Genomic DNA, 26,684 nt, shown 5'->3' with positions numbered 1-26,684 from the left:
TCATTCATCTCCATCATGTTTAGTCAAAAGTGGCATGGCGTGACATAAAATTAAATAAATCAACAATCAATGTACTCATAAATGTTTGTCCACATTTTAATTCCAGCATACTTATAGAAATTCCCAATTATTGTAGACATTGTGATAATGTTTACATCTTTGTACAGGAAACAAAACTCTTTTCAATGAAAACACAGAACTAAAAATTACAATGAATGTATTATTTATCCAATCTACAGCTTAACAGCTTTCAATCCGAACAGATCTGTTAAGAGTATACACTTTGCATTGCACAGTACCAGAAGTAATTATTTCTAGCTTTAAAGTAACAATACAAAATTCACTTGTATTCAACTACCTGTAAGCTCTTACCGCCTCTGTGTTACAAATGTACAAAACTAGCACAGTATGGAAACAATGGAAGGCAAGATGTGTACACGTCGATTGGCAAAATGTGCAATTAATGATTATACCATGAATTATGTAATTAAAAGGCACTAAAATATTATGCAATAAATTATTAACTGATAACTATTATTTTGAATATTATATAAAAAATAACCTTCAAAATGTTCCTGTTAATGTATTTAATAGAGAAATTACTTTTCAGCAAAATAAATAATTTATACTGAAAATAAGTAATGTAATTTTCTGCTTAAAAAGAATAGGAAAAAACTCACTTCCCTGATACAAAGAACTGTCCGTCATTTAGTGCATATACTATTCATTTCATATTAATCTGTACTAAGAATGCATCTACTTTTGAAATACAGCTGAGCCGCAATTTTACATTTTTCATGGGACAAATCTGAAACAACGTAACATGCAGGAAAGTGTAAAATTTTATAACATTATGCTTTATTGCAACCATGAAGACCAAATCTATGTATTATCCAAGAATATGTAGAATTAGGGTTCCACTGTACACCGATGTTTATCCAAGAATGTATGCGAGCAGCAAACATTGAACTTATGAAATAAATCTTCCATCAGCTTAAACAACTTTACCACAGATGTTCTGTGATCAGAGATAATATACACAAGAATCACAATTAATATATTGCACCTAACACAATCAATATACAAAACTCAAAAAGTATTACAAACCAATAAGAACAATATCTTATGCAGAGTGCTACTGTTTGTATTGTGCATAAAAGAACTAATACAGTTTGAAAGTAAATAACATAATTACAGAGAATAATATGTATGTCCTTCAATTTAATTCTTGTGCATTTTTGTTACGATCACTAACAAAAATAAATGCAATTATTACGAAAGCACATTCTTCAACACTTTATGCATACAATAAACAAATAGACCAAAACGACACTTGCCGTCGTTCTATGGTACGTAAAAGATACCTTCTGTTACTATTATTAAATAATAAACAGCACACAAACACACTGAAACTGGCAAAATGTCTGAACATCTTTTCCACTCTTATGGTGGGCACTATATGATGGCAAGGGAAATGGGAAGCAACCAATCCAGCCCGATAAGAAAAGCAGCAGCCTGTAGAACGAAGTGTACATAGTAGTTCTTCCCCTTGATGTTGTAACTCTCGGCACCACTGCTATTGTCTGGTTGGTCTGCTGCGTATTCCCACTTCACTTGCCAGCATGTAGAGAACCCACCGTAACAGTAGAAAAGACCTATAGTTTGTGTTTTCGGACATATTGCATGGAGAAAGAGGACAACCTAACTTCATTCTCCCCCATGCATTAGGCCTAAGATTACAGAGGAGATGTTCAGAAAGTAACACCAGTTTTGTGTGATCTATTCTTTAGGAATACATAATAAAATGTAGGGATGGGTCAATATGAAATTTTGGTTGATACTGATAAAGTACCGATATAAAATTTACTGATACCGATAACCGATATAAAATTAGAAATGGTCCTTGAAGAACCTGAAAGGTTCATTGACCTCTTTGATAAATTGTTTCAAGGCGACTGCAGTGCAAAAGAAGTTGCATGTTTAGACATTTACTTTTTAGAAAGTAGATCATGGAGATTAGCCATAAAAATTACGAAAAAATGGCAGAATTTTGCACTAATTTATCAGATATTTACTGATATATTGGATCAGTAAAATAATCTGTAATTTTACTGATAAACTGATATGCCTATATCGGCTGATACCGATAGAGTACCAATTAATCGGTCCCATCCCTAATAAAATGTATCCCGCTGTAACATGACGAAGTGTCTTGAAAAATTCCACTCATATCATACAAAGATGTTTATGCACTGTGCACCCTTTTTACTTGACCTCCATGTGATAATAAATTACTGGGAGTAATGCATTCTGTTCTGTCCAGGGCGAATATATTTTGGAGTATGTTAGCAAATGGGAATTTATGATAATGTGAAGCTCTTGTGATTAAGGCAAGTGATACTAGTATTGATACATCTAATGAGAAAAGGAAAGAAGAAATACTATTGCAACACACTGAAAAAGAAAATGACCACTGTATCATTGTATGTGCTTTCCTTGCGCAAACAATCATGTCTCACTAGCTGTTACTTGAATTATAACAAGAAACAGCTAAGTAACATTGGAAAAAACAGGAAAACCCACTGTAAAGACCATAAACGAAAGAACCAAACCTATGTATATTGTAATCTTACAGTATAATGTATCCTGGAAGTGAGTCTTTTCTTGTGACAGAAGAATTATAACGGACACAAATTTTATGAAATAACTGCTTTTTTGCATTCACAATCATTACATATGCGAAGGTAATATTTTTCTTTGGTCCATGCTAGTAAATAAAATACGATTTTAGTTTTTTCAATGTCCACAAAAGCTGCCCACAATTGATTCCTTCAGAAACGAGAGCCCTTTAAAACACTATTTTGTGTGACCTCCACAAATCCTTGGGTGAGACAAAAACCGGTGACCGACCAACTGATAAAGAACGTGCAAGCTGACAGGGCAAGGACTAGGAGGTACGCTTGGTGTTGTCTCAACACTTTGCTCTTCCCGTGTCTACATGGAGACACAAAACACTTTAAAGCTGAAACAAGCAGAAACAGGCAAAGAACAATTAAACATTGTCGTCTCTGCACATAATCCTGGGTTAAATTCTTGCCCTTTCATCTCTGGCATCTCCCCGTAAATGGGCCAATGCAAAGAACTGCCCAGGTGATGAAGACCACAGCCAATCTAACAGAGAGGGTAATTTGTTGCCATAGAGTTAATGCTAGTGCTTTAGAATGTCTTCCTGTGGATAGCCCGCTGGCCCTCCTCGTCATATTCTCTTTTAGAGACCCACATCTTCTTGAAAGTATCCAGTGATGCCAGAATGGAACCACCGATCCATGTGGAATACAACCGTTCTTGAGGGGCCGATATCTGCAAATAAGAAAATTGAACACTTGATTTATTATGGGGGTATTAAAACTTTCAAGTTGAAAAAAATAAGTTTTCAATCAAGGTTGTTAATTTTAAACCAGGTTGATTTAAATCACAAAAATAAAGGAATAATTTATCGAATAATGCACATAAGTAATTCGCAGTATCACTTTTGGTGCAAGTACATAATTCTCATACTCATTCAATGGTGTTTATTAGGCTCTTAGATACTGTAACATTTCTAAGGAAAAGCAAGGGAACAAAATACGTGGTCTGTTAGGAAAGTAATGAGACTGGCAACACTGTACATGAACTGGCAATGCTGCTGCCCCCACATTCACATGGCAGGTAGACGAATGCTTGCCGTTGACTCAGTACAAGTTTCAACTTGCTACAGTTGCTACACATTTGTTGAGAGCGTCTGACGTGAAGTTGTGTTTGTGAGGTGCGTTACAAATGGACTGGCAAAAGTTTGAACAACGTTGTGCCATCAAATTTTGTGTAAAGTTTGGCAAACCCGTTACTGTGACTTATGAAAAGTTACAAAGAGCTTATGGAGAACATGCACTATCCAGGGCACAAGTGTTCAAGATGGCATAAGTCCTTCTTCCAAGTGGAAGACAAACCTCGTGCGGGAAGACCTTCAACCTCAAAAACTGATGATAATGTGGAAAGTCTCTTGTGAGGTCAGATCGTCGATTGACGGTGAGAATGATCAGTAATGAGTTAAATTTGAACGTGTGTAATGTCCATGAAATTTTAACACAAGATTGGGACATGAGAAAAGTGTGCGCCAAGATTGTTCCAAAGAACCTCACACCTGAGCAGAAAACCCATCGGAGGGATGTGTGTCTTGATCTTCTGGACCACCTTGACAGGGAGCCAGAATTTTTCAGTTGCGTGATCACAAGTGATGAATCATGGATTTTCGAGTACGATCCCGAGACAAAATGCCAAAGTCAGGAGTGGCACACTGCAAACTCTCCCCATCCCAAGAAAGCAAGAAGGAGCAAATCCAAAATCAAATCGATGCTCATTTGTTTCTTTGACAGTCGGGGGATCGTCCACAAGGAATTTGTGCCACCAGGACAAACTGTCAATGAAACTTTTTATCGGGAAGTCCTTGCAAGACTCCAGAAAAGGGTTGCACGTGTGCGACCAGACATTGCACGCACTTGGATGCTGCACCACGACAATGCAGCATATCACATGGCAGTCTCCATCAATGAAATTTTGGGGAAAAAAAGCATTCCTGTGGTTCCTCAGCCCCCTTATTCGCCAGATCCCAGTCCCTGTAACTTTTTTTTTATTCCCCTTGCTCAAAAACCACTTGAAAGGATGCCATTTTGATACTTTAGATAATATCCAGAAAAGTGTAACCAACGAGCTAAAAGGTATTCCAGCAGAAGCCTTCCAGCACTGCTACGAAAAATGGAAACAACGCCTCCATCGCTGTTTGGCTTCCCAAGGGAACTATTTTGATTTGTAAAAATAATAAAATTCAATCGTTTACAGAAAATCAGTCTCATTACTTTCCTAACCGACCACGTATATGTACTGATGGGGATGAAGCTCACACGAAAATACACTAAATTTCTGTTGCTTCAAAACTCGATAATTTTGACAGGAAAAAATAAATATTTTGCGTAGAAGAATATACACAATACTAATCATGTTGAACTGTAAACAGTGTCATTATCATTAAGCTAAAAAAAAAACATGGCAGCTGATAATATTTTGCAAACTATCATTAAAAATTGCCAAGAAATTGGCAACAAATACTGTAAAAAATATTTTTAGGAACAATTATGTACATTCAAAATTTTACTTCTACTGAACTTAAACAAACAACGTATGGCCAAAATCGAAGGGCAGGAATAAGACTGCTTCTTATTCAAGATGAGCAATACTGGATTAATATTTAGTAGGGAAAATAAGATTGTTTCAGTTGTCTTTGATCAAGTAACATGATTTTAGTTTTGCATAGTGCAAATAAGTTAATAGAATCTCTACCTAATTACTCTAGAATCTCTACTTACCCTAATTTTAATATCTTTCGGAGCTAGCTTTCTTATTTCTGCCAACAATCTATCTCCAAATCCCTGAAGAAAAAAAATGCAAAGTGAATATTTGCAAAACAAAATACTCAACAATCTGTATGTTTCTTTCTATTTATTTATTACTATTATTATCATTTTTTTTGTAAATAATAAAAGAAAAAGATCCTAGGTTGTTACTATACAGCAGAACCTAGATTTCAAGTTTTGTTGAGGGAATGAAGCTGAAAAAAATGTAAAATGGAAAGTATTATAACATTTTGCACCATGAAGTTTGAACGTATGCATATTAAGTTTTCTCATGCTGGTCACCTGAAAAATTTAAATCGAGGTTCCACTGTATATCACCTAAGTTTCTCAAGAAGTAAAACAACATAACAGATGCTGTTCTCCAAATTAAGTACAAAAAAATTAATAAATAAAAATTCACTGCATTTTGATGTGAAAATTGTGTACGGAACGTTCTTCTGACATGCAGCATAACATTCTATGCATAGACTATACTAAGGAAAGGTAAGATAAAAAAAAAAACCTCAAACATTGAAAAAGAAACTTAAAAAATACCCCAAACATTGAAAAACAAACGTACACATTTGTACATACTGTGCCAAAAAGCATACAAAATATTATGCATATTTGTTTTAAAAATCACACAAACCATAAAAAATTAATTTTAAAATAAAGATTATAATTTTTACTCACCCTGAAATATGTGCACATCTACTCACAAGAAAGTCCATTATGCAAAAGCAACTACAGTGAAACACACTTTTTAGAAAAAAAGAAGACGAAATTACCTTAAATAGTGTTGATCCTCCTGACAGCACAATATTCTGAAATAAGACTTTCCTGAGGTCTAAATCTGATTTTTGGATAGAAAATAGCAATACTTCATGAAGGCCTTCATACTCTTCACCAATCAGATCAGGGCGAAACAGAACCTCTGGTGCCCTGAACCTTGCTGGTCCGATCTGGAATTTGAAAACATGTATTTGTCAACATTGTTATTCATCAACCATGGCAAAGTGCCTTCTGGAAAGAAGGAACATTCGACTGTAGCACACAGCACACTCCACCTACGCCTCCTCAGTTTTAGCCAATCAGTAAGACTACAGAATCAAGCTGTTGGCCCTGAACACGTGCGACTAAATTGTGAGGTGCAGAGTGCAATAAGGTTTCTGAATGCAAGAAAAGTTTGTGCCAGTGAAATTCATAAGCAATTGAAAGACTTTCTTTCCGTAAAGCACTTTGCCACGGCTGATGAACTCAAAGACACTGTCACTACATGGTTGAATACATTGTTGGCAATCAAGTACAATGGCAGTATTAATAAACCGGTATCATACTATAAGTGTTTGAATGGGTATGACAAATATAGAGTAAGGTATCTGCTATGAGATTTAAAATTATAGATACTCGAGTTTAGACCAATGAAAAATTAACCACTAGACCTACAAAAAAAACGAGTTACATCAAAATTTAGATTAGTCAATTCTGCGTTAATCTATGGTCATTTGCAATTTGTGTTTTACGCCAAAACGTTCCTTTTTTTTTTATGATCCCTGCACTTTTGTCATTTTTCATGTGTAAAATTATCAAAATTAATTTTTATTTTTTAAGCCAATAATATTTAAGTTAATGCATGTCGACAGTGGGAACAAATGACATCATTAATATTCTATTATGTAACGTAGTAAAAAAGATTTAAAAAAAGGTAAAGTGCTCCCCTGTGCATAGCACCACGCCATGAAGGCGTATAGGGGGTGTGGGGGTAACGCCCCACACTTTCTTGATCCGGTCGTGAGTGGGATGATGTGATCAGCATCATGCCCCTGACCGCCTTTACCCCCCCAGGGTTTCCCCCAGGTACCCATGTTATTCAATGCTGGGTGGGCGCCGGGACCGCTTCCATCGTTAGAAAAGTTCCCGGATTTGAACCGGCCGGGGATCGAACCCAGGACCTTTAGCATGGTAGTCAGACGCGTTACCGACTGAGCCACCGCGGCTGGATACTAATTTTGAACACTGATGCGTTTGTCACATTGCTATGACAGAGGCTTTGTAGAAGCAGTCCCAATCAAACTCACAATCTTAACTGTAGATGTAGTCAGCATTATTGATCGATAGTATTTTTTTTCTAAGATCACTCTCAAGTGCTAAACCACAAGAGACTGGATAGTGACTACAACTAGGAAATTATAAGGTAGAGATGGTGCTCTTCCCAAAAATGGCTTGAACTCAGTTAACTCAGCTAGCTACATTCCCAATATATCCACTTGTAATGTGGTAACGAGATTGTTAGTGGTAAATGTGTGTTCCACCATATCAGATTACGATGGGAATGAGATGGTATCAGTTTAATAAGAAATAAGACTGCCGAAACAGATGCTTGTACGTTCCATCAATTACAAGTAGTTTTCAGAATATTTGTAAATATCAACCCATTTCAGCCCAAACGATTTTTTTTTGATATTTCTTATATCCTTTAAATACATTTTGGAGTCTAACTTCAGTTACTAGATGGCCACTTTTGCCAACTACACAGTTTTTATAAAACTAAAAATGATCAATTTTGTTTGTACATAAACAAGAAATAGTTATTGCTAGCACATAATAGCCACGTGCATGTTCATTTAGAAAGGCAATTTATACTTTACTTTATTATATTTTGGTTAAACTGTGCCACTTTTCTAGATGGATCTCAATAACGGGAACACTTGACAATTAGATGAAATGCATAATGGTACAACAACGATATATGGTTCATTCTGGATTTAAACTTGGAAATATAGATTTCCTTATCCATTAGTTTTGCCATTTGACTTTTTGCTACTGAATCAAATTTTGTCAAATAAAGTGGAAATCCAGTTTTGAAATCTGAAAAACATAACATTAAGTTTATCCAATAAACATGTACCATGTCCAAATCTGACTTTGTTATTGTTCTTTTTAGGTTACTTGCAAATTTTGCATCAGTATTAAAACTGAAAACTTTACAATCAGTTTTCAAATTACCTCTAATATGCTGCCATCTGGAAGAGTGTACTGCAGTTTCTCAGTCTCCACAGTTTCTTCCTTCTGAGGATTACTAGCCAAATAACATGCTTTCTCCTTAATAGTGCGCACTATTTCAAATTCGGCAGAAGTTCGAAAGTTGACACCTTCTTTCCGTAACAGTAATCTGAAAACGAATACTGAAATAAATTTTGTGTAGCCATACAATGTCATCATTTGATACAAGATATTTGCCTTCCAGCTTGTGCTGGAAAATATATTTTAATTCACTATTAATATTATAAACAGAACACTCCTGGTTTTTACATCTTTCACAAACTTTGGCTAATCACGACACCGAGGATGATTGTTGATTACATCAAATTTGATGAAGGAACAAAGTCCACAATTCTTGCCACAAGAATGGAACGCATATCAGGCAATATGAAGGTACCATTTTGAATCCTCACGTCACAACGTTGCCAAAGTGGGTGCCAGAAGAAGTTCAAATTTCTTTATAAAAAAAATCAGAGTTCATTTACTTTTGTCTTCTATTGGGTTGATGCAAAAGTTCATAGCGTTTGTGTTTGGTATGGTAACACTGCAGTGTTAGGAGTTTGTTTAACATTGAATGTTCATCAACTGGAGTGGCATTGTTGTGCTTGTGAATATGCATTGAATTTTACAGATTTGAGGAAAGACTGTGTTATTTATGGGCTAAAGAACAATAAGTGTCCAGTGGGTTAAAAAAACAACAACATTTCAGACATATTCTTCTGTCCGAGTTTAACGTAGGGACAAAGGCAGCGGAGGCGGCTCGAAACATTTGTCCCTTGTACGGGGAGAATGCCAAAGGGGAGAGCAGGGCAAGAAAATGGTTTTGTCATTACAAAGAGGGAATTTTTGACTTACACATTTTCCCACGTTCACGAAGACCATGGGGCTTCAATGAAGATAGTTTAAATGCTTTAATCCATGAGGATCCACATCAGTCGACTCGAGAATTAGCAAATGTGATGAATTGTGACCATTCAACCATCGTGTGACATTTGCATTCCATGGGTAAGGTTCAGGATACCGCACGATTTAAATTAAATAAAACAAATCAGCAAGTAGGTCAGGAAGGCAGACAGCATCAAGTGCTGCAAAACGATAATGTACACCCACACTCCACTAACATGACAAAAGCTGCTATCCAGGAGCTTGGTTGGGTAGTTATTCCACATCCTCTTTACTCTTCCTGATCTTGCACCCTGGATTGCTACCTTTTCCACTCTCAATCTATCCTTCTTCAAGGAAGCTCCTTTGGTGATGAAAATGCTCTTCAAACTTGGCTTGATGATGGTTTTAAACTAGAATCAGTTGATTTCTTCAGGTGTTGGATTGAAAAAATGCCCCAGCATTGGTAGACAGTCATAGGCAATCAAGGAAAATATATTACTGATTATTGATTATGTCTTTTGTTCATCAATAATTAGTATCAAATAAAAATACTTTTGCCACGGTGAAAAAAAAAGGTACAAACTTATGCATCAACCCAATACTTGATAAATGGAAAGTGCATTTTTCAACCACAGGCTTATAACCTAGTCTGTATTGAAGAAAATGAGGTATAATTTGTAACTCTAGCAAATACAGTTTCGAAGACAAAACTTTTTTTAACAACCTTGAAGGAATTTTATATTTTCTGCTGACAAAAGTTCAGATTTTATATTAGAATTTCTTTCCCCACAAAAGTATCAGCAGCAAAGTGCGAAATTTTTGCAACAAGAATGAAACACTTCTCAGATAGTATACAGGTACTATTTTGAACAATCATGTTCCAGCATTTCCTACATGGCAGCCAACGTGGTTCAAATTAAGTACAAAAAAACTTTCATCATCTTATACTTCATAAACGAAAATTTAGTTTCTTCAAGCATAGGCTTATAGCCTAGTTTGTACTGAAAAAAAAATATGTAATTTTTAACTCTAGCATTCATAGTATCTGAGATACATAAGAAAGAATGGAATTTTGCATTTTCCACCAGAAAAGAATAATGGCTTTTACAATAAAATATTTTTTCCTCTGAAAGTATCAGCAGCGAGTGCGCAATTCTTGCCATGAGAATCAAACACATATTGGGCAATATGAAAGTATGGTTTTGACCCTCATGGCCTGGAATTACCTACATGGGGCCTGACAAGATTTTCTATACTTTCTCTTTCTGTTTGGTAAAGGAAAATTAGGGATTTTAAACGACAGGGTTATAGCCTAAGGTTTACTGAAGAAAATGAGGTATAATTTGCAACTCTAGTGTTTGCAGTTTCCAAGAAAAAAAAAATTCAGATCTTGTCGAATTTTAAACTTCCGGCTTGAAAATGCTCCTGGTGTTAAGGCCAAACTGGGGAAACCAGCCCCAGCATCTAAGGGTTAATTTCGAAGGACCATTGCCTTCATTAGAATAGGTAACAGCATCTATGGCGGAGATTAATCTGAAAACCAATACAAACTGCAATGTGGAAATACACAACTCTACCTACATAAGGAATGTGTTGTTTTTTGAATAGTGAATAAAAATATTAACATAATTTGCTTAATATATTGTACAACAATTCACAAACTCCTTGTTTGAATCTTAAGAACTAGTGGAGTTAGAGGAATTGACTGGTAAGTCAAACTACATCTTGCAATGAGTGACATATGATTGAAAGTTTTTGCTTTCTATTAAAACCTAATCATCATACAACGTCTACTGTCTAATGTTTTTGCAAACTGTTTATGCATAGCAGGATAGCATTACAAACAAAATATGTTTTAAAGTACATGGTGTAAGATATTATCTTGTATACTAATAGATAGTTTACAGAATGTTCAGAGTTCTGAAAATTTGATGGCTGAAGTATTGTGACACACAAGAAGACACCAGAAATCTCATTTCAACTTCAAATTTTGTCGTCATCGATCAGGCTTAATTTGCAAGTTCATGACAATTTTAGAAGCTCTAAATTTTAAAAAATTTCCAGTGTCTTCTGAATGTTTCCCATTCCTTTCTCATTTACGAGCACTATTCTTTTTTTCAATCTCCGATAGGTCATGAAATCAAATCCACAATGAAAAGCAAAATGGGTGTGTTGGCAACAGTTACGTACATGTATAGTCTACTTTCCAACTAAATCAGCAAGAAGATTCAAACATTTATCGTACCGATGCACCAGCTCTCCAATGCCTTCTGCAAAAAAAGGTGCTGCCTGTCTGTTGAGCCAGGTCTGCACGGTGTCCCGAAGCTCCTCACTGGTGTGGAAGTCAATCGGTGCCAGGTCTGGGCTGTACAGGAGGATGATCAAAGTCTTCGGACAGTTCCAACATCGTGAAAGAACGCCTCATCCGAACCACTTGATCCACACATTGCACGAGTTCATCTGAGTTTGCTACAGACTTCTGTCCCTGACCACCACCATCATGAACGTCCATTTGGCCATTTTGAAATTTCGTGCACCATTCACGAACCACGCTGTCACTCAAAGTTTTCACCGTACACACAGCTCATTCAACGGTGAATTTCCGCTGCATTGTGCCCCTCTGCCTGTAGAAATTGTATCACACTACACACCTCGCACTTGGCGGGAGAGTCGATTGTAGCAGACATCTATCTCTACATGCCCGTCGCTCAACTGAAGCGTTGGCCTTGGAGTGGTGGTAGTAGTGGCAGGGGGAATGCCAATCACACTGACACCCTGCTTCCTAGTGCTTAACGGGCCACTTTGCAGCAGAATCGGAGGTTGAAAAAAATAGCCCTTGTACATACACACCCCCACACAAAAAATAAATGACAATCACTGGATCCAGGAGGGCATGAACATGCACACAAAACTCAAACTTTTAAAATTTTGTTTAATATCATGCATACCAATTTTGAATGTTCACAATGCTGCAAAGCATGTAGTTTTTTTTTTCTTCAAGTAAAATTTACTTACGTAATGAGTTGGAATGTGGTGATAATATTGCAGCTATAAAATGCATCACATATACATGCTCCACTATTACCTGAGGTATCTGCTTACATCCCGGCCAGCAATGTCGACTCTCATTATGCTATGTGGCATTGCAAAGCCTTCATAAATTGGTACAGCATGGGTCACACCATCTCCTGCATCTAAAACAACACCTGTAGTTCTTCCTGTAGCATACCTGAAAATATCAATATTCTCTAGATAGTTTTGATGTATTGATAAAATACAAATGACTAATAGATAACCTGAATAGTTAGTCTACTTAAGTAATATATGTATGCTCCACAAAATGAAACTGTATACGTTGACATTTAACATTTTTCACGTTTCAGAAAATGAAAGGTGTGGTAACAAATGAATACACTGAAGGACATGCTTTATTATTCGAACGTGTGGCTGCCGATTCCCACAATCCAAGTCCTTGAGAAGATGGTTTGCAGCAGCCATTGGAATTGATAGGGGAGTAAAGAAAGAAAGAAAACTAGTTTTGCTAAGTACTTTCTAAGTAAGTGAAGTACTTTCTTTCAGAATATTAAAAGATTTGATTGACCAAGTTTGTTGGCTGATTGGACTGGACTTACAGTTTACAGTGGGATCCAAATAACTGGGGTTTAAACCTAAGACACCTTGATTACAAGGCAACAGTATTAAAACTGTAACCAGAAGACCCTACTTTGATATTTACTTTAGAAAACTATGGTATAGCAGGGAAGGAAACTAGTCTGTTGTCTATTCTCTATTTAGAAAAAAGCAAGCTTGTAAATACTCACAGACTAAGAACTGCCTGCATGGAAACAAAGAGTGCAGGAACGTTGAAGGTTTCGAAGAATATCTCTGCTGCCTTCTCCCTGTTTCGGCGAGGGTTGAGGGGAGCCTCAGTAAGTAGAACAGGATGCTAGAGATGAAAGAAAACTCCTTTTAAATAATTTGAGAAATGTGAAGAGGTTTACATGTCAATATTCAATAGCTACCAGTACATCAATTCCTAAAGTGCCTTGTACATGATCAAATAAATCATGAACAAGTCCTTGAATTGAATGCTTAAAAGGAAATGACGTCAGAGACAACACCATTTTTCTTATTGGATCCAAGGTTCGGGCAAAAAATTTATATTTAGGAATGGTCGTAATTAACACGATTCAAGCCTGAGCACATGTCATTGAGATCGATTATCGAAAAGCGACCTCTGTATCATGAATGCACATGTAATGGCGGCCGTGTGAGATGCAAACATTCACATTTTTAAAAGATGAGAACTATTCATCCGAGAGGAATGAAGTTTTGTATTATATGGTTTTAGATACAAAAGAATGGCGCTGATTAAACACATACTTTATAGCGTTTACTGTACACGTATGGAATAATATTTAAGGTTTTTCAATTGTAAACAATGTGCACTCACCATAGATGGTGTAACTAGATGTGCCTTTCGTGGTGTATGTATTATACATTGTAATTGCAATGCTTTCGTGTAACGCACGTACTATCTGCTGTAAGATTTTTTGAAGCATTTACTTAGCATTTATGCTAGCAAAAAATGTTAAAAGGAAATGCTTCCACCTAAAGCAGGCTCGAGAAAATACATCAACATCATACATGTTTCTATGTCCTACTTCTTCCTTTGGAAATAAAAGTATCTATGTTACAGCTAATAGCTAGTCTATTTATTTATTTCCATGCTGTATGCACTGCCACGTTTTTGTCAAATGTGAACTTGTCCAATTTTTCTCTGATCGTGTACATGAGCAATTTCAGACCATTCAAGATTTCCAATATGAACGCTATTCAACAACTTTCAATTGTGTTGAATTCAAGGACTTGTTCATGATTAATTTGATCATGTACAAGGTGTTTAACACTTATTACCAGGGAACGGATTTACATGTAGTAAAAATGTGCTAAATATGTTTTATTGATTTGCTTTATTTTACATTTGCTTCTTGTGACACTTTTGGCTAATTTGCGAAGATGGGGATGAGTGAGGATATTGAATGAACACTCGCAAACATCCATGCCCAGGCTGGTATTTGAACCCGGGACTCATAGCATCATAGCACGATGTGCTAACCACTCTGCCACAGGGGGATGGCTGCTAAATATGTAAATACATATGTAGTTATTTACACAAAAATATGGACTTAAAAATTGTAATAAAATTACCTTTTTTTTTTAATAATATAAGACAATACACGAGCTACATAAAACACAAGTCTCGGTAATGTAACTATTACCGTGACGGTCTTGAAGAGAAACCGAAGCAAATACGAAATGTGTGCCACAAAATCGTTGCTTCTGGCACTGCTGTCAGGCTTGGGACTCTCTTCCAACGTTGCCAAAATAATGTTTGTAACAAGGGATGAGCCGACACTGATAGTTCTATAATTCCAGTTTAAAACACCAAAGGCTAGTTACCGAGTCATAAGAACTCATCACATCACATTCCATTAATTACATTAATTAACTTTCAAATTATTCTCCTGTAGAATTATAGCACTTTAAAATGGCTTGAGATATTTTATGTGAACTTCTTTCTAGACACAGAGGATGCAAAAAAAGAAGAAGTTTCTGAAATGTTGCAAGCCTTTCTAATGTGTTGCAGTTACACCAAAAAATTGGTGGATTATTATAGGAGTCCCTGCTTCAATTTCACGTAAACAACATTCTTGTCATTTGGGTTAACCTGGAGAGGGAGGAAAACAATGTAAAAATATATACATCTGGCTGTCTGTGGTAATGCCCTGATGCCCATTATGCTCTGTCATTTGCAATAAAAACAAGTCGCTGCAGTGTCGGTATTGGCCAACAGTAACATAAGACTTACACAGAAGGGTAGGAATCCACAACCCTCCCTTCCCACAGCAACATTCATCCCTTTTCCAAGAACTCTGGAATCAGCCCAGCATTATGATAATGCTGATTTTAGAAACATCCACGTTCATACCCCACGAGTTTGCGAGCAAGAATTGGCAATACATGGTTTCTTTTATTTCTACATAGCGTTGACCACCCGGCATTTACATGTCTTCATTGTAACGCTTGGTTGCAGTGTTTAAGTTCTGCCTTCCAGCATTTGTTGGAAATCTACATGGCACTTCCTGTGTTGGGCCACCAAGTCACAAGGGTGAACAAACCTTTGAAAAGGACAAAGGAGTTCATTCTCTTGGCTGCTCTTCCAGAATTCAATACATTGGTATTGCCTCAGTCCTATAAATTACCGATGCTCTCTGAATCAGCACTTCATGACAATGGAAGGGCTGTACAAATTGATGCACAAATGAACAATTTAATAATGCATGAAAATACTTAGGGCTTAATGCATGAAACATTCTTTCGTAGGTATGGATGTACCTTTCTGATCAATCATCATTATTTTTAAAAACCATCATTCATTCTTTTTGTCACCATTAAAGGTTAGGTTAGGAAAGGTGATGTAAAGTAAGTAAAGGTCAAATACAAGTACAGATAACACCTGGACTTGCAGCCAGTATAATCCTTTGTGGGGCTTCAGGGTTCCTACGATTTTTTGGTTGTGAAATTCCGTGACATTTGCATTTTCCATTAAATATACAGGTTTGTTAATTATTATGATCATACACTTTCACACATAAAAATGTGCGAAAATTCAAAGAATAGTGTAAAATTACAATCAGCATCAAACATGTTGGGTGGTATAATCACTTTCATCTGCCTTCAGGCCAAGGTAACAGAGGTACATTATTTCACCTTAGCACATCTCCAGCATCTAAAAACAACAGAACCTTCATAAACCATAAAACATTTTTCACTCTGTGCCTGATTTGCTATACAATTCCTGTATGTAAAACAAAAAATCTCCAGATGTTGTGTATTTATAAATATAAACAACAACAAAAAAAGCAGTATTTCATGACACTAAACTTGCCCTCTGCACTATTCAAGCACTTACTACTATTATGAAGAAACACCAGATAACAGTCAGGCTAACGTTCATTACATAACATTCTACTACTGTTACAATCTTGCTAACAAAATTTATTTTCTTGCTACATCAAAATATAAATGTGAACAAGTGCAAATAAGTACAACTTTTACTTTGATACTATTTCTAAAAGCTAGTATAAACAAGTGAAAATTAAATATACTACCTACGAGGCAGGAATGAAATTCAGTGCTGAAAAGAGTGAGGTGCTAATAACAAGAAACAGAGGTAACAACAAGAAATAGAGCCAGAAATGAACCAAGAATAAAGATGAACATGGAAGAGTGAGTTGAGGGTAGTGGAGAGCTTCAAATATCTAGGAAACATAATTGAGAGAAGTGGAAGAATAGATGATAAGGTAAACAGAAGAGGACAAATGTGTGGTGGACTCTATCAGAGCATTCAAAGATTCACAGCACCGCAAAAAAAATTTTCTTCTCGCCCCGAATGGTCAGAACATGTTCAGTCAGCTCTCAATAAAATAAAATCCACCGCTATGGGAATAGACGAAATCCCGGTTTTAATGATTAAAAAAATTCTTCCGTACGTTCTCGTTCCTATAACAAGCATTTTTAATTTCTCTCTGTCCTTCGGCATATTCCAGTCGATTTGGAAACTGGCTAAGGTTCGTCCTCTGCCGAAAACAAACAAAGTTCTCAGCCTTGGTGACCACCGGCCGATAAGTATTCCTCCGGCTCTGTCCAAAGCTCTCGAACACGTTGTCAGTAACCAAACGCATAATTTTCTATCACGAAACAATCTAATGAATCCTCTCCAATCGGGATTCCAGCGCAACCATAGCACTTGCACAGCGCTCATCAACGTGACGGACGACATAAGACACGCCATGGACATTAAAGAAGTAACTATTCTTGTACTTCTGGACTTTAGTAAAGCTTTTCAGACTATTGACCACGACATCCTGCTATCGAAGCTATCCTTCCTGTACAACTTCTCTGACCCAACCGTAACTTGGTTCAGTTTGTATATTAATGAATGCCAACAATGTGTCTTCAACTCTGGTGAGAAATCGTCGTGGCGATCAATCAGCGCCGGTGTCCCCCCAGGTCCTCGGACCACTCCTCTTCACTCTGTACATTAACCATATTTCTGACGCACTCGAACACTGTAAATATCACATCTATGCAGATGATGTTCAGCTGTATTTGTTCTTTCCTCCAAATAATATTGAAAATTCAATTCGTGATATAAATTATGATCTGAACAAAATCAGTACTTGGTCACCTAATCATGGGCTACTAATTAATCCTTCGAAAACCCAAACTATTATTATAGGTTCACAAAAAATGCTTTCTGCGTGTGAAATTTCGTCCCTCCCGCCCATAATAGTCTTAGGGAAAGCTATTAAATTAAGTAAAACAGCCAAAAATCTGGGCGTAATGTTTAATCAGCATCTCTCATGGTCAGATCATGTAAATTTAACTAACAAGAGAGCCTTTGCTGCATTACATGCTCTTGTTCGGCTTAAATATTTTCTACCAGTTAGCATTAAAATCAAACTGGTGCAAGCACTTGTTTTTCCACACTTCGATTACTGCGATTCTGTCTGTTCCGAACTACCAGATGATCTCGCTCAAAGTCTTCAACAAGTACAAAACACCTGCGTCCGCTTTATTTTCGATCTGAAATATAGGGACTATTTATCCGTTTTCTTTACAAAGCTAATTTGGCTCAAATTAATTGATCGGCGAAAGGTACACAACCTCACCCTTCTCTATAGGGCAATCAGTTCAAAGGAACCGGCTTATCTCTTGAGCAGATTCTCAATGCTTTCCGAATCACACAGCCTTGACACCAGATCGCGAGGGAGAACTCAACTACTCATCCCCCTTCATAACTCAAATTTTTATTCAAAATCTTTCACCATTTCTACTTCTCGTCTTTGGAACTCACTGCCCCTCGATATCCGGAACTCATCTTCAGCATATGTCTTTAAGATGCAATTAAAACATTTTTTATTGGGTACAAATAGTTAGCACATTATATTTTACTGATAAATTGAATAGAGTTAAGTGCAGAAAAACACTGAAAACCCTTATTCACCTTAATATTTCAAATCCCTGACTACTGTCATGAATATCTGATTGTGTGTGTGTGTGTGTGTGTAAAAGTTAAAAAGGTAAAGTGCTCCCCTGTGCATTGCACCATGCCATGTAGGCGTATAGGGGGTGTGGGGGTAATGTCCCACACTTTCTTGATCCGGTCGTGAGTGGGGGTGATGTGATCAACATCATGCCCCTGACCACCTTTACCCCCCAGGGTTTCCCCCAGGTACCCATGTTATTCGACGCTGGGTGGGCGCCGGGGCCGCTTCCATCGTTAGAAAAGTTCCCGGATTTGAACCGGCCGGGGATAGAACCCGGGACCTTTAGCATGGTAGTCAGACGCGTTACCGACTGAGCCACCGTGTATGTGTGTGTTTTGTTGTATGCTCGTGAGTATAGGTTAGGTTTTTATTCCCGTATGTATTTTTTTTTTGTAATTTTATATTTCTCTTTCTTTATTTTAATATTTACCTTTCTATGTAATGGTTCAAATGTTGTTGTAAACATGGTTAAGTGGTAGAAAAGGCTACAAAGCCTTAACTTCGCCATGATAAACAAGATGCAATAAATAAATAAATAATATGGAACCTATGAAATGCAAGAACGTAATATACAAAGGTTGTTTCCAATCTATGGTGACGATTTCAAACTGCTCCTACCTTAAGAGAAACCATGTCACCACCACTGAGAGTGCTCATTTGGTGGCCCTGCATTGGCAATTGCCCGACAGCGAAGTTTCCACTGTAGGAGACTGGCACGAAGTGTAGTCATGTCCAGCCTCAACCACTTCTCCTGACTGGCTTTCCATAGCCCTTCAATGGTGCGGTGTCTCCTCTGAGACAAGGCTCGTTTCAGTAGGCCGAAGGAGCAAAAGTCTATCGGTGAGGCATCAGGTGACTTCACTGGAATGTCTGTGAAAGGAATGACACGGATTCCAGTTTCTTCTGCCATTTGTTGGAGGAAGAGTCGGGTTGAGTGAGATGTGTGACTTGACGCCTTGAGTTGATGCACCCACACACGATTCTGATCCCTCCTGTAGAGATGGGGAATGTCATGGCGACAAATGGGTGTCAGGACGTTAGCCTGATAATAATCGGAATTAACTTTCGTATTTCTGGCAACACGATGTATGGTCAGCTTGCCATTGTACGAGTATCCAGCAATGATCATGAAACCTGTACCAAAACTTTCCTTACATTCAGTGAACCATCTTTGAAAGTCCCTCGAACCTGTCGATCAATAAAAAATTGCCTTGTCCAATGTAACAAGGAACTTCCATTTTTCACCTGACAGGTGCCGCTCATAAAGCTTTCGACAGTTGGTGCGACGTTCCTGGATGTGTTTTGGCAAGAGCTTATGAACACACCCCTTGCATCGCTTTTCCAAACCCAAATTGTGATCAATGATGGTGTGCACTCTTCAGTGATGTTTGTAGCCGGTTCGCGATACTTCTCTGTGTGGCTGGATTCTCCCTGGTGACCAGCGCCCTGACATCCCAAATTGTAGCTAGTGTGCGGCTAGTGGCAGGCTGAGAGTTGGCCTGTTTCTGCCCCACAGGAATCATCCCACGCCTCGTCTTACCTGCCCCTTTCAACACCTGTGATATGCCATTTCTGGACAGAGTGAATCAACGCTCCTTGCACAGTTTTATAATGGCGCTATAACTATAGTTTACATCGGAAAGTGCAGTTATGTAACCCTCCCAATATGCACTGCTTTTCGGCAGCATTCTTCCCGATACGCAATGACCACACCTGTCACGCACAGTCAATGGTCTAACGCGCCCACATGACTGGCAGGTTCGTTCTCTTCATGCTTGGTGGTGATGCAAAAGCTGTGCAATTTCGTCACCATAGATCGGAAACAACCTCTGTATAACACATACTATGTGCCAATAATTATATATGGAGCAGAGACTTGGACAATTTTATAGAGAGAGACAAAAGAAAGATGCAGGCAGTGGAGATGAAATTTTTAAGGAGTATATTGGGGAAGACTAGAAGGGATAGAATAAGGAATGAGGAGATCCAACAGACAGTGAGTGTAGTGAAGCTTCAGGACAGGATAGATCAGGCAGAGATGAGATGGTTCAGACACATGAAGAGGATGGATGCAAAAAGAATACCACTAAGAGCTTACAATACACAAGGAGTGGGAATAAGGCCAAGGGGGAGACCAGATATTAGAAAGTGTTACGAGAAGAGGACAAGATTAGAACATTTGTGGAAAGAGAGAGGAGTGGTGGAAGACCAGGAAAAATGCAAATGCTTGACTTCTATGCCGACCCAGCCAGAGACAGGAAATGATGAAGGATTATGATGATGACCTATGAGTCTATGTAGAACTGAAATTCAAAGCAAGCAATAATTTTGTACCAGACTGAGAATTATAAGGATGATAGGAATAAGTTTCTGAAATGAATCTGCTTGGGGACTGGAAACACAATAACCAAGTTTGGAAGTGGAAACGAACCACATTTTGCAACTTTTACTGGTGCAGACTCCAAAATGCACGGAAAAATTCAGATGATCTGCAAAATTCCCTGATATTTCACGGTTTTCTATATGTAGCACTGTGGGCTCGTGTTGTATCATCCATATATGCTCCTGACAGTTCGATCATCCATCCCATCATAATGATTTGCCAAAAGTGGCAGAAAGGGGACATAATATACAGTAAATCAATAATTCAACAAGTTTATATAAATGAGTTTATCTAAAAAAAAAATCTATTGTAAGCTTTCATTGAAAAGGAATAATAATTATGACTCAAATGAAAATAAAAATTGTATGATCCCCTAAATCTTATCAAGCTAACAATTATTTAAATTGACCAAGTAAATTAGTCTGTAGGTCATTCTGACCAATCATGTAATTAATTGAATTTAAACAATCATTAAAGTCTACACCACCCACATAACCTACCCCACATGTAAACATACATATTAAGCTACAGAATCCTTAACACTGTATAATTTGTATACATTATACATATAAACTTGCGTATTTCACAACAATTCCATACCTATATTTTCCGCAAGTCTATATAAATTAATAAAAATTCAAAATTAGCAATGATACCTCTTCTGAAAACGTCTGCAGTTGGTCTTTGCTGTAGATATACTGCCATATTCTTTCCATGTCATTCCAATCAGTAACTATACCATGTTCCATTGGGTACCTAATGCTAAGCAGGCCCCGGTGTTCTTCTGCCTTGGGTCCCACAAATAGGTCACCTTCCAATGCACCGGCCATTACTCGGACATGTTTGGGTCGACCAATACTGAAACAGAAAAGATAATACTGAAAAATACTTAAAATGATACAGTCTCACAGAAAAGATTTGCATTTTATGCCATGTGCCATCAACTGACCTTCATTCTTCTTCAGGGATGGTAGTGAAGAATGAGTCATGGACAGGTTAAGGGAATGAGGGAGGGTTTCCACAAGGTCCTACCTTCTGCGGCAGCTGCAAACACTGCTGCCAACTTAGCTTTTTTGGAACTAGGTCTGGCTCTTTGGTGCACACGTTTGGCTGCTAACTTTTGCCATAGTAAATATACATTTTGCACGTGATATTGTTATATTGGCTCTTACCTCCCTAGGAAATTACCCTAGGAGGTACTTTATTGAGCATTCAGAAATCAAGTTCCTTGAAAGTCAGTTTTAAGTCCACTTAAGGTGAAAATTAGCTCTATTACGTGCATTGGGTGGCAACACAACCAGGATGGTCGTAGGAGGCAAGGAAAAATGCATAATGCTCATGGGAGTATTATTTTATTTGTTCTCTTGGGAATATCAAACTTCCAATGACATAGAAAAAGGTATCAATGGAAAGAGGACCGATCGAAGATGTAATTGACAGGTGGAAAATTCTAAACTTACATTTGATTAGCCGTAACTTGAGGTTCTTGCATTTTTCTCTCCAAAAAGAATCCATAGGATTCTGAAAATTCTTATTGATCATATTTTTCAAATATCTTGTCTAGCTTCATACTCAACATACAAACTGCTTCAACTTGCAACATGAGGAGAAATTCATACTCTCTTATATGACATTTTTTGTAGTAGCAGTGCTCCTTCAGACAATATTGAAATAAATGCACAACTAGTGTGAAACTGTCACTCTTCACCTAAAGTGAGTAACAAAATATAAAAACTTGACATTCTGATTACGTCTCTGAAGCAGTCACCAATTCCTCATGACATCTTCATCTTCTTCTTTTTGGGAATCATCAGCATATGACATTGAATTAGTGTTTACTTTTATGCCAAAGATGCATTTTTGTAATCTTAACCAACATTCAGAGGACAAAACAAAGTACATGTTGCAATTGTATCCCATTCCTAATATATGATACAATCTCATGTTAGAAAATACAGTAAATTAATATTTATTCCTCCTTTATATCGATATGGAATACTGATATATGCGGTTCTTACAATTCTCCAATTGTCTCTGTTACTAGCTCTTTCATAATAATAATAAACAAATAAAATTTCCGTCTTTGCTTATTGAGATGAATAACTTTCCACAGCAGTTCTTTTCAACACTGAAAACAGTAAATTCTTTCCCGATGATCCACATCTTAGAACAGGGATGTGGACCTGTTGAAATGCATCCACAATGTGCATATCTAACACCAATAGATTTTTATCCTTAAGAACACTTAAGGGCATGTAGAATAGTTTCTGCCAGGCTTTTCCTTTCGAGTTTGTGTTGCCTGCCACCTTAGCTCTTTTGGGGCCAGATCTGGCTCTTTTGTGCACACGTTTGGCTGTGAATTGGGGCGCCCGCTCTCATGTCCCACTATGATGTCATCACTGACTACGGACCACATAGAACAACTTTTGCCATGAATATACATTTTGCACGTGACGTGATATTGTTATATTGGCTGCATCGCCCCACCCCCTCTTACTTTCACAGGGGACATTTCTCTCTCTCTCTCACAATCCATGTCAAGTGGTCCAATCCATGTTGCTCGACAACTTTTAAAAAATCTATTTTTTTCTGTGCAGTTACTTTACCATGTTGTTAGTTGAAAACAGTCATTATTTTAATTTTAGTGACTGTAGGTTTCGAGTGGCAGCCATATTTGTTTTCAAAGATTCGCCATTTGGTGGTGTCGTAAGGGGTTACCGAATCTGAAATATCTCAGCCCCTAATTATCCTATCGATGTGGAGCAAAAACTAAAATGATCAGCAAACTGTAAGCTACAAGACTGTGTATTAGCCATTGTTACATATGAATTATGAAACGATGAAATTCACATTTGAAAAAGTAGGTCATTGATGCTGAAAGTCCTGATTTTAGCAGATATTTGCAAGAAGGGAAATGGTCAGGAAGTTGAGCTTTACTGGATAAAGAGCTCTGATATAGATGTACTCATTCACCAATTTTCAACCCTTAGACATGACATCCTTTTTTTCTAGAAATGATTAAAAAGTTAGAAAAGTGAAAAAAGTGCACCTTTCACAGGTGGGAGACCTGATAAAAATATACAATCCCTCCCTATGACAGTTCGGTATGAATATATTATGTACCAAAAATTAGGATTTTCAGATTTCATTATAAGTACCTTTAATATTAACACAAAGTTATACCTACAAATAAGCATATGCAGAAGTACGGATAAATGAGAGTTTACTGTATATACATCATAAATCAATTGACAGACAAAAAACGCTTCCACTGGCAACATGGGGAGAAATTCATACTCTTTCATATGCTCAGACAATATTGAAATAAATGCACACATGATGCATAACTGTGACTCCTCAGCTTAAGGGCAATGTTGTATGCTACTAAAATATGAGACAAACTATTTGCAGGAGCATATATGTGATGCTATCATACTAATTTAATACATTTCTGAATGGACCAGGTCATGTACTATTGTACACATAGGAACATGGGCAACACATTGAACATTTCTTTGTAGTCTGTTCATAACTTTCCCAGGAAAAAATTATGTAAAAAAAAAAAGTTGCATCATTGTATATGTAGTCACGGACACTTCTGGATTGTAACAATCCCATTAACTTTCAATGGAATCATTACAATCCAGAAGGGTCCATGACTATACAACATATTACATATGGCCCTATTTCCATTTAAAATGTTTTCAATTGAATTCAAAATGGAAATTGTATGAGTTACAAATACACAGTTGGCTCTAAGTATAACAGTTCCTATTATGCCCAATTTTGTCATGCACAACACACTTTGATCAATTCATTTTGAGCCGTAACTGGTTTCAAATGATGACTGATCTAAGTTATTTCTTAAGAGAAGAACTTTCTCCTAAATTGGCACTGAAAGTGCAAAAATGTAAGTAAAGTGCAAAGATAGTTTAGAAAGGAGTTTCGAAGAGGTAATCAATTGAGATTGTATCATAAATACGCCAACATTTGTGAGAAATCTAAAATAACTTTCATGAGATTTAATACAATTTGTTGTCTTGAGTAAGAATTTGAACGCAGTACAGAGGAAGAAAAATTAAGCTTCTGAATGGAAAAATTCTGGGTTGAATACTTTTGCCAGTGTAAAATTTGTTTCAAGTTCACTTATCAATACAAATAAATCATATCTCTATATACTTACTAGTTTGGAAAGCGGCATTTTGGAATTTGATCTCCTGCAAAACCAGCTTTTATGACTCCAGACCCCTTTGAAAGAAAACAGTACATTATTATTTAATAGAAATATTAGAATTTTAAATGTCAAACATGTTGTATCATTCAAAACACCAGAGCTGGGAAAAAGAGCCCCCTTTTTGACATTTTTTAAGTTGCAGCCCTAGTTTTGAGCTAAGGCATATCTTGCATCTAGGTAAATAAAACAGTGTAGCAGCCAAGAGAGGGATATTTTAACCATTGCTTTTACATTACTCTACAACGATGAACATTTTTTTTGACATTGTGGAAATGCTGTGGAGCCATTTTGTACAATACTTTTGCAGAAATAATATTTTCAAAATGTTCACTCCTTTGTTGTTGTAACCCCTATGCAAGGGTAGTTCAAAACAAACATTATTTTTGTAAAACTTGACGTCATTTGAAAATGGTCATTTTTGTTTCAAGATTTGGAGCATTTTTGGCCTTTGCAGACACTTGCTATATTTATAACAACTTAGCTATGGAAAAATTATAACAAACATTGTTTTCAGTACATTTGAAGCTAAATTTTATATTAGCTTTATTTTTCCCCCATCTCTATTAATGCTGACATTTAGGGTCAAAACTGATATTCAATTTTGGAGAGAAATCAATATTTAGGATTTTCTTTTAGTAGGGAAGTGATGTCATATCAGAGCTATATATTTTTGAGGAGTCATACATCCAAAGTTTTAGCAGAGAATATTTGAGTTCTTTTTACTGTTTTTTTCTTTGCGTTACAGCTCTTTGAAAATGCTCGTTTATCATTTTCGTTATACCTTCATTTTCTAAAATTTGGGCCCCTTAAAAGTAAATAGTGACATTAAGCATAGAAATAATAATGTTTCGTTAATTTGACAAGACGCCGTACAAATATGGAGTTTTTATCAGCAAAAAACAAATTTTCATGAAAGAAATACCTTGCACTCATAATTACTTTATAAAACAACATTTAAAAAATTGAACACATTTTATCAAATCGAATGATGTTGACAATTCATGCTATCAGATAAATTCTCGATGTGCATATTAAACTCCACCATGTTATTATGGACAGCCTTTGCCAACCCAAGTGTACAATGATACTTGGAACCTAAGACTATGCCAAAATAAAAAAAAAACGTATTAACAAACATTGCACATTTTCATCATGCATATGTACACTCTATATAACAACTTCCACGGAAACTAGCAAGAACATGGGTGCAATGTGGGTGGACAGAACATACGCTTTCGCGCAAGGAATGAATTAAACTTACAATACTTACTTCATATTTACATTCCACCTTGTTAATAGTTTGTTCATTTTTTTAGAAACTACAATTTGTTTCATATAATCCTATTACAATTATTGTTATTGGAAATATGTAAATTACATGATGGAAAGAAAATACGATCATACACTATAATATGGAATTGAAACTTTCTCCTGTATACTTTCTAATATTGACATAAAAAATCACTTACATTATCAATGACGACTGGCTGGTTAACTATAACGTCATATGGTTCCATATTTCTTAAACTTTTGCGATTTATAACTCAACAGACATTCGCTTTACAGAAAATCTCCACACCTCAAAGCGATTACTGATG

At 36.7% G+C, this 26,684-nt stretch overlaps 1 protein-coding gene across 1 annotated transcript; it reads right to left on the bottom strand.

Annotated features, from left to right (window-relative positions):
- Nucleotides 1-88: 88 nt before the first annotated feature.
- On the bottom strand, nt 89-26,684 carry Arp1 (Actin-related protein 1). Its single transcript, XM_083142962.1, has 9 exons — nt 26,556-26,684; nt 25,036-25,100; nt 21,509-21,710; nt 13,175-13,299; nt 12,439-12,582; nt 8,433-8,598; nt 6,215-6,388; nt 5,400-5,462; nt 89-3,360 (listed from the first exon to the last, which is right to left on the bottom strand). The coding sequence occupies exons 1-9, from the start codon at nt 26,601-26,603 to the stop codon at nt 3,217-3,219; spliced, it is 1,131 nt and encodes a 376-aa protein (XP_082999088.1). The 5' UTR covers nt 26,604-26,684; the 3' UTR covers nt 89-3,216.

Source organism: Lepisma saccharinum, chromosome 21, assembly GCF_977018435.1.
Source record: "Lepisma saccharinum chromosome 21, izLepSacc3.1, whole genome shotgun sequence".
NCBI classification, from domain to species: domain Eukaryota; kingdom Metazoa; phylum Arthropoda; class Insecta; order Zygentoma; family Lepismatidae; genus Lepisma; species Lepisma saccharinum.
This window is presented reverse-complemented; position numbering and strand designations above follow the sequence as displayed.